Source organism: Macaca thibetana, chromosome 10, assembly GCF_024542745.1.
Source record: "Macaca thibetana thibetana isolate TM-01 chromosome 10, ASM2454274v1, whole genome shotgun sequence".
NCBI lineage: Eukaryota > Metazoa > Chordata > Mammalia > Primates > Cercopithecidae > Macaca > Macaca thibetana.
The window spans coordinates 32851305-32860828 of NC_065587.1; the positions used below are offsets into that span (position 1 = coordinate 32851305).

General features: G+C 49.2%; 2 protein-coding genes across 2 annotated transcripts; one reads left to right on the top strand and one right to left on the bottom strand.

Annotated features, from left to right (window-relative positions):
* Positions 1 to 3292: 3292 nt before the first annotated feature.
* Positions 3293 to 4087, top strand: LOC126929767 (cytochrome c oxidase assembly factor 3 homolog, mitochondrial-like). The gene has a single exon (XM_050746430.1). It carries the CDS (start codon positions 3313 to 3315, stop codon positions 3664 to 3666), a length of 354 nt encoding a protein of 117 aa, XP_050602387.1. The 5' UTR covers positions 3293 to 3312; the 3' UTR covers positions 3667 to 4087.
* An 854-nt stretch (positions 4088 to 4941) lies between these two features.
* On the bottom strand, positions 4942 to 7724 carry LOC126929610 (dnaJ homolog subfamily C member 14-like). Its single transcript, XM_050746088.1, is given in 5 exon segments — positions 4942 to 5231; positions 5234 to 5874; positions 6180 to 6434; positions 6785 to 6827; positions 6830 to 7724. Coding segments are annotated over 5 exon segments (2124 nt in total).
* Between the last annotated feature and the right edge of the window lie 1800 nt (positions 7725 to 9524).

Genomic DNA, 9524 nt, shown 5'->3' on the forward strand with positions numbered 1-9524 from the left:
CTCCCAAAAGCACTGGGTGGACAAGCATGAGCCACCGCCTGACCCAGAGTCACATTTTAACATCACATCCTCACCGCTGGGCTCAAGTTTTGGCAGTGACTCAAAACCCTAAGGGAGAGTTTCTGGTCAGGCCCCGCCCAGTCTGTGCATAGGAGGGGAATGGAGAAATGGCCTGTGGATGATTCTTTTGGAGAACTGGCCAGACAAGCGCTAAGATGCCGTTTCCTGGAAGACAGGGTCATGTGATGTCCAGTCCAGCTGCCAGGTCCAGGGCCCTCGGCACCATCTAGTTTGGGAGCTCGCCCAGAAGCAACCTCGGTTGCCCAAAGCAGCTGGTCTCCCTTCCGATCTGGTCCCATTTGAGAGATGCAACTGGGCTGTCTTCCAGGAAACCATTTCTGTGCATGCCTGTCTTTGTCCCCGCACTGGCTGGCCTCTCTGTACCGTGAGAACTTGGGTTATGCAAGGCTCTGCCAGTCAGCTGAGCATCACGAAGCAGCTCTCTTCTGTTCCAGTGAGGCCGACAGGCTCCAACACCCCTGCCCCGGGTCTGACCGTTCTCCCCCTCACCCAGAAGTGACCCCCAACCCGATCCTGCTTCCTGTCTTCTGACAGCTGCTCTGGGGAAGGGCATTTGGGCCTCAAGGGCTGAGCGTGTCATTTTCTGTTTTCTGTTTTTCTTTCCAGAGCTGTTTGGGACAGCCCATGCGTCAGTCCGTGTACTGCTTCTTTGGAAGGCAACTGGGGCTAAAAGTTCTTGTGAGATTTGTGGATGAAATCTGCCTTCATTACATGGATAGAACCAGCACGCTTCCACTGCACAACTCTGCAACCTTACTACATTTATTTATTTTTATTTTTTATTTTATTTAATTTTTTTGAGATGGAGTCTCACTCTGTCGCCCAGGCTGAAGTGCAGTGGCTCAATCTCAGCTCACTGCACCCTCCACCTCCTGGTTCAAGCAATTCTCCTGTCTCAGCCTCCAGAGTAGCTGGGACTAGGCACATGCCACAATGCCCAGTTAATTTTTGTATATTTAGTAGAGACAGGGTTTCGTCATAGTAGTCAGGCTGGTCTCGAACTCCTGACTTTGGGTGATCCACCCGCCTCAGCCTCGCAAAGTGCTGGGATTACCGGCAAAGTTTATTTATTTAGAGACAGGGTCTTGCTCTGTCGCCCAGGCTGGAGTGCAGTGGTGCCATCTCAACTCACTGCAGCCTATGCCTCCGGGGTTCAGACGATTCTCATGCCTCAGCCTCTCGAGTAACTGGGACCAGAGCCGCACGCCACTACACAGGGCTAATTTTTTCTTTCTTTCTTTTTTTTTTTTTTTGTAGAGACAAGGTTTCACCATGTTGGCCAGGCTGGTCTTGAACTCCTGACCTCAGGTGATCTGCCTGCCTTGTCCTCTCAAAGTACTAGGCTTACAGCTCTGAACCACCGTGCCCAGCCTCTCAGTACATTTAAATGATGCGATAGCTCGTGCCTGTAATCCCAGCACTTTGGGAGGCCGAGGCAGGCAGATCACCTGAGGTCAGAAGTTCGACACCAGCCTAGCCAACGTGGTGTTTTGGTTGTTTTTTTTTCCAAATGGGGGGACAGGGGACCTGAATCTGTCCCATAAGACTCCAATGCCATATACAATAAATAGAGACAATAAAGGGTGTTGGGCAAAAACATAATGGGGATATTGTGATATAAAAATCCAGATTCTCAGAAACTCTATAGGTCATTTGACCAGCTTCCACAAAAATTAAACTGCAAGAATCAGGTTAAACCTATAGATTTAAAAAAGATTTAAGAGACGCATCAGCCAATTATATATGGATTTATGTGAGTCCTGATCCAAACATAAAAATAGACAGTAAACAAAACAGAAATATTTATAAGATTGTTGGAAATTTAAATACTCATTGAATAAGGTATGATTTAAGGAATGATTATCAATTATTTTAAGGACTGATAATGGTATTATGATTATATTTTTAAAAGAATCTTTCTCGGCCGGGCACGGTGGCTCAAGCCTGTAATCCCAGCACTTTGGGAGGCCGAGGCGGGCGGATCACGAGGTCAGGAGATCGAGACCATCCTGGCTAACACGGTGAAACCCCGTCTCTACTAAAAATACAAAAAACTAGCCGGGCGCGGTGGCGGGCGCCTGTAGTCCCAGCTACTCGGGAGGCTGAGGCAGGAGAATGGCGTAAACCCGGGAGGCGGAGCTTGCAGTGAGCTGAGATCCGGCCACTGCGCTCCAGCCTGGGTGACAGAGCAAGACTCCGTCTCAAAAAAAAAAAAAAAAAAAAGAGAATCCTCTTTCCAAGATAATAAAATATTTATGGATGAAATGATATGATGTCTGGAATCTGCTTCAGAATAATAAGAGGGGAGGGTGGGTATCAGGGAGTTACAACTGGCTGTGAGTTGATAATGGTGATGAGTGTGATGAGCGTATTGGGCTGAAATATCAATCCATCTACTTTTGTATGTCGAAAATTTCCTGTAATGAGATGGAACACTGTAAACACCAATGCATCCTGCCTATTCCAACAAAAACGCAGTTGAAGTCTCAGACTGAGTGTCACCCATACCTGTGCTAATCTTGGATTTGTTCTCCACGGTGGTCACAGCAGGGGCAGATGCTGAAGATGCCACAGATGGGCAGGTGCTTTTCTTTCCTTTAACACCATTAGTCACTGTTACCCCTCTGGCCATTCCAGCTAAAAGGTCATCACTGCTCTTGGTCTAGAAGCAACAGAAAATAAAAGCAAATTTACTAGATGAAGCAAGATTAGATATTTTGAGACTCAACAATGCTCCTGACTATTTTTTTTTTTTTGAGACGGAGTCTCGCTGTGTTGTCCAGGCTGGAGTGCAGTGGCGTGATCTCAGCTCACTGCAAGCTCCGTCTCCCAGATTCATGCCATTCTCCTGCCTCAGCCTCCTGAGTAGCTGGGATTACAGGCGCCCGCCACCACGCCTGGATAATTTTTTGTATTTTTAGTAGAGACAGGGTTTCACCGTGTTAGCCAGGATGGTCTCGATCTCCTGACCTCGTGATCTGCCTGCCTCGGCCTCCCAAAGTGCTGGGATTATAGGCATGAGCCACCACGCCCGGCCAGCTCTTGATTTTTTTTTTTTTGCCAGTTATACATTTATAGAAAGATAATCCCCTGGCTTTAAATAGGTATATACATACAAATATGAACAAACTTAAAAAAAATACAAACCCTTGGATCACATGGGGGCTTCTGGGAACCCCCGTATCCTTCCCCCTCACCCAAGGGCAGTGGGCATGAATCTACTTTTTTAAAATGATTGGGCAACGCGAAGAGAGGAGCGGCAACATGGCGGCTTCGGGAGCTGGTGACCCTCTGGATGCTAAGCGTGGAGAGGCCCCTTTCGCTCAGCGTGTCGACCCGACGCGGGAGAAGCTGACACCCGAGCAACTGTATTCCATGCGGCGGGCGCAGCTTGCCCAGTGGCAGAGGGTCCTACCGCAGCGGCAGACCTGGAACATCGTGACCGGCCTAGGCATCGGGGCCCTGGTGTTAGCTATTTATGGTTACACCTTCTACTCGATTTCCCAGGAGCGTTTCCTAGATGAGCTAGAAGACGAGGCCAAAGCTGCCCGAGCCCGAGCTCTGGCAAGGGCATCAGGATCCTAATCTGGATGGGTATTGATCATGTCCAACCTGCTGGAGCCCCTTCACATGGTGGATGATGCCCCATGACCCTGTAGAAATTGAATCCTGCTCACAACATTGTTGGCCTTCTTACTAACCTTGGGCCATGATTGATCCCAAGAAACCAGGGACTTAAGCATTTGGCTACTGTCAAAAGAACAGAACTTTGCCCACTGCACACTTGCTGTGTACAGTGACTGAGCCCTTTCTTGTAGTTTGTTTCCTTGAGAGATGTGCGTGCGACCGTGGCTTTTCCCAATGTTTCTGACTTTGTGGTTTACCCCGTTCACCTTCCAGGGATGCGATTATTATGAGGTTAGGCATGGCAGCTCTGTACAGTGTTTGAGCCTAAAGTGGTATAGATAGGGTCAAATTGAGATAATAAACTGAGTCATTCTCCTGGGGAAAAAAAAAAAAAAGATTAATTTTGGCCATCCTTGCAGAAAAGAGCCTAAAATTGGGTGATTTACCCACAAAGTGAAAGTCGAGGGAAAATTCCGTTTCCATTCTCTGAACTCTGAACTCATACCGCATAGGTAACCTCCTATCATCAGGGCTGAATGCTTTCTTGTTCTGTCTTTTAAATGTTGTATCAGGGTAAAGGAGAGGGCTCCCTCCTGAGATGGGTCAAGAAAGAAGATAGACTTGTGGCTTTAAAAGGGTGGGAAAAAGTCTCATCTGCCCTCAAAAGCAAATGGCAAGACCAAGGCATAGAGACCCCAGGGAAATACCCAGTTCCCACACCTAAAGGGATATACTGTCCAGCCCAGGTCCAGGCCCTGGGTTCTTTACTCTAGCTACCCCCTATTTCTTCGGTGTTTTCAAAAGACAAGATTCAGGTCCGGCGCGGTGGCTCATGCCTGTAATCCAGCACTTTGGGAGGCCAGGACGGGTGGATCGCCTGAGCTCAGGAGTTCGAGACCAGCCTGGGCAACATGGTGAAACCCCGTCTCTACTAAAAATCCAAAAAAGAATTCGTTGAGCCAGGTGTGGTGGTGCGTGCCTGTAATCCCAGCTACTCAGGAGGCCGAGATGGGAGAATTGCTTGAACCCAGGAGACAGAGGTTGCAGTAAACCAAGATCACACCACTGCACCCCAGCTGGGCAACACAGCGAGACTCTGTCTCAAAAAAAAAAAAAAAAAAAAAAGATTCAGTTCCTAGGTGTTGGGGGAGGAGGGAGAAATCAAACTCCATCCTGCGCTGTACACAGTCCTTTCCACTCCCTGACATTGTTTTGAGGAAAGAGAAGGGGCCTTCAACGTTGGAAGGGCCTCCTCACTTTCGTCCGCCGCTTCGGTTTCGTTTCTCCCTTGGGTACTGTGCGGTTGGGCTTAGAGGCTGCAGTGGCTCCGGGGGCAGGCTGAGGAGCTGCAAAGAAGTTCCCACTGGGCGTCTGCGCTGGGTGTACTTGGAAGATCCGACTCAAGAAATCCTGAAGATCAGCAGAAGGGGCGTCCGGGGTGGCTCTCTGCCGCCCTCTGGTGCCTGGAATCCGAGAACCAAATGAGAGATGTGAGGGGACTCTGCGGGTCTGGGGAGATATGTAGGACGCTGGCCTCCAGCCCACTGTGTGTTGTCATACATCTTTCCATCCATCAGTGCTAAGTAGGTGATCTTGAGGCCCAACAAGCTTGACTCTGCCCAAAAGTCTCCTTCCTTAGCGGGACGCAGCCTATCACACGCAGCATAGTATCTGGCACTCTTAGGTTCCTGGTCCACCTCAAACCTCCTATGCTTTCCTTGGCATCGGCCACACATCAAAGTATTCACTGCCTCCTTGAGGTCATCTTGCAGCTTGGACAGCAATTCATTTACTGACCGGCTCAGCTCATTCTCTGCCATTCCTTTCATCTCATATTCCTTCCGCTTTTCAGCATTGCTGACAATGTCCCAAGCTGCGCGCAAAACCTTGAAGGCCTCCTCAGCCCCGGGGTGATGAGTTTTGTCGGGATGAACCATCACTGCCAGCTGTCTATAGGCCTTCTTCAGTTCAGCGTCTGATGCTGTGGCCTCAACGCCTAGTACATGGAAAGGGTTTAACTCATCCTCAGGAACCCCAGCCAAGGTCAAGAGTTGAGCCACTTCCTCTTCAGGCTGGCAGTAGCGCCCAGTAGCTACAGGTGCATTCCCCTGCCTATTAGTATTCTGCTTGACCCAAGGCAACTCCAGCCAACCCCACTGAATTATTCTTTTTTTTTTTTTTTTTTAAGACAGAATCTGGCTCTGTTGCCCAGGCTGGAGTGCAGTGGCGCAATCTCAGCTCACTGCAAGCTCCACCTCCCGGATTCATGCCATTCTCCTGCCTCGGCCTCTGGAGTAGTTGGGACTACAGGCGCCCACCACCACGCCCAGCTAATTTTTTGTATTTTTAGTAGAGATGGGGTTTCACCGTGTTAGCCAGGATGGTCTCGATCTCCTGACCTCATGATCCACCCGCCTTGGCCTCCCAAAGTGCTGGGATTACAGACGTGAGCCACCGCACCCGACCCCCACTGAATTATTCTTACCAGCCACTGCCATGACCTGCTATCTCTCAGCAGAGTCAAGCAACGCTGCGAGGCTGGAGAATCCAGCCAAGAGAAAAGCCAGGTGGCCTTATCCCTCCAGCCTAACCGGTCACCTAGTCCCTCCAGAAACCACCATCCCAACTGTAGAAAGCCCAAAAAGAGGGCCAGAGCCAGGGGCAGTAAAGCACCCAGCAGCTTAAGAAAACGGGTAAACAATCCTACTCCACAGTAAAACCCCTGGCTTAGAAACTGAAACGTGGCGGGGCGCGGTGGCTCAAGCCTGTAATCCCAGCACTTTGGGAGGCCGAGACGGGCGGATCACGAGGTCAGGAGATCGAGACCATCCTGGCTAACACGGTGAAACCCCGTCTCTACTAAAAAATACAAAAAACTAGCCGGGCGAGGTGGCGGGCGCCTGTAGTCCCAGCTACTCGGGAGGCTGAGGCAGGAGAATGGCGTAAACCCGGGAGGCGGAGCTTGCAGTGAGCTGAGATCCGGCCACTGCACTCCAGCCTGGGCGACAGAGGGAGACTCCGTCCAAAAAAAAAAAAGAAAAGAAAACAGGTAAACAATCCTACTCCACAATAAAACTCCTGGCTTAGAAACTGAAACATGACCTGGGCCCAGCCCCCAGCCGCCCTGTCCAGACTCCCATCCAAACTTGAAAAAGGTCCGAATCACTGCTTTTCAGCTGCCTGCATGCATAGATGGTGTGCCCACAAGTTTCTACATACTCTCCCACCAACACCAGCAGTTCAATGAGCCACGAAAAGCCTGCCTGTCCAAGTTGACATAGTTCCTCAGCTCCCCACAATCCCAGGCCTCTGCGCTTATCTGCCTGACTTCATTTCTGGCCCAGTCGATGTTGACCAGGGGACCTGGGATCCCTACGTCCACCCTCCCGAGTATCCGCCTTCGTTGGAAAGTGGTGCCGCTGTCTCCGGAATAGGGCTTTCTTTCCGCTGGACACACGTGAAAAATCACTGGGGAACTTAAGAGATTCTTCATCATCATATTCCTCTTCCAACTCTTCATCTTCCCCCAAGGCTGGAGAGGCATAGAGGTGGCAAGAGTTGCTAGAAGAGCCATTTCCTCCCTCAGAGTAAGGTCCTTCTGGAATTCCGGGTGTTCCCTGGCAGCTGCAAGCAGATGGAATGGAAACAAAAGAAGGGTTCCCATCCTCCTGGTACCCAGCCTCGTTTTCTTTTAAGAGTTCCTGGTCCACTCCTGACTCTTCTTCTAAAGATGTCTCACTCTGGTCAGGGTCCTCTGCATCTCTAGGTGGTCCTGGACCCCTTGGGGGGCCATGGCTTGGGTCCAACCAATGAGCTGGGTTTGGGTGCTGTGTGTACTTAGGACCAGAGTGCTCTGTGAAGCAGCGGGTGCCATTAGGAGCAGTCCCTGCTGAGTCTGTAAGTCCTGAGAATGAAGGTGTTTCAGGGTCCACGGAGGGTCCTAAAGTCCTGAGGGAGGCACCACCACTGTGGTGGGCTCCACACAACTCTCTTTCTCCAGGGTGCTTCTGGGCCATGACCCCGGGGCTTCCTGAGGGTCTCAGGTAACAGGCGTCATGGTGTGTTCTGATGCCGAAGAAGGGCGGTAACTCCTCCCCCTCGAGCCACCAGGCCTGGGACCAGCCAGCTCTGGATTTTTTTTTTTTTTTTTTTGAGATGGAGTCTTGCTCTGTTGCCCAGGCTGGAGTGTAGTGGCACGATCTCGGCTCACTGAAACCTCTGCCTCCTGGGTTCACGCCATTCTCCTGCCTCAGCCTCCCGAGTAGCTGGGACTACAGGCGCTTGCCCCTATGCCCGGCTAATTTTTTGTATTTTTAGTAGAGACGGGGTTTCACCGTGTTAGCCAGGATGGTCTCGATCTCCTGACCTCGTGATCCACCCGCCTCGGCCTCCCAAAGTGCTGGGATTACAGGCGTTGAGCCACCGCGCCTGGCCAGCTCTTGATTTTTATACTGAGTTCAAGAGCCCTATTACCAAACCTTTCTGACAGGGAGTAAGCAGCACACCATACTGTGCTACAGAAATAAAACTTTATAGGTTTGTAAACTATCACGTACTTCTTTTTATTTTTATTTTTAGATGGAGTCTGGCTGTCACCCAGCCTGGAGTGCAGTGGCGCAATCTCTGCTTACTGCAATCTCCGCCTCCCCAGTTCATGCGATTTTTCTGCCTCAGCCTCCAAGTAGCTGGGATTACAGGCATGTGCCACCACGCCTAGCTAATTTTTGTATTTTTAGTAGAGACAGGGTTTCACCATATTGGCCAGGTTGGTCTTGAACTCCTGACCTTGTGATCCCCCTGCCTCGGCCTCCTAAAGTGCTGGGATTATAGGCATGAGACGCCGCACCTGGTCAAATCACGTACTTCTTTTTAAAATAATAAAATCATACATGTAATCAAAGACTTTATGGAAGCTGCTATGTGTCCACACATGCCGGATTCAGATGATGGGGGCTAGCACATAAGCTATCTTGGGAAATTCCTATAATGCCACAGGAAGTGTCATCTTGCAATTTCTAGAAAGAAATATCATTGAGAGTCAAATAATCTTCATTGCTCTAAAGTGATTCCATGATGAGGCCAGTATCTAAAATAATTTATTCTGGGCCGGGTGCAGTGGTTCACGCCTGTAATCCCAGCACTTTGGGAGGCCGAGGCGGGTGGATCACGAGGTCAGGAGATTGAGACCATCCTGGCTAACATGGTGAAACCCCGTCTCTACTAAAAATACAAAAAATTAGCCGGGCGAGGTGACGGGCGCCTGTAGTCCCAGCTACTCGGGAGGCTGAGGCAGGAGAATGGCGTAAACCCGGGAGGTGGAGCTTGCAGTGAGCCGAGATCGTGCCACTGTACTCCAGCCTGGGCAACAGAGCGAGACTCTATCTTTAAAAAAAAAAAAAATTTTATTCTGAAATTTATATTTTTTGCCGTATAATTCTGTAGTAGTCAAATTTCAGTCACCATTGAAAGGAGGTATTTTCTAAATCATGTATAATATATTAATAAAAAAACTAGAGACTTTACAGTTTGAGCAAGGGTTAAACTGTGTAAATGATCATATTTGAGAAAGACCAGTTGAAATATTTATATTTTATAAAGACAATTTTTAAAATATGAGCTTTAAAAAACTATGGATAATAAACTGGCTGTAAATTTATTATTCTAAAAAGTAGTGAAGAAATGTTTTCACTTCCCCTAGAAATGAAGGGAACACAGAGGAGTTAAAGATCTGTGGGGGAAAAAAAGAAAAACTACTTTTTAACAAAAGAACCCAAAAGTTTTCTCTCTTTGGCATGAGTTAGCCAATCGATTTACAC

What these genes read in the sequence shown, in the direction of transcription:
- LOC126929767 (XM_050746430.1), top strand. Translation starts at nt 3,313, where the DNA reads ATGATTGGGCAACGCGAAGAGAGGAGCGGCAACATGGCGGCTTCGGGA.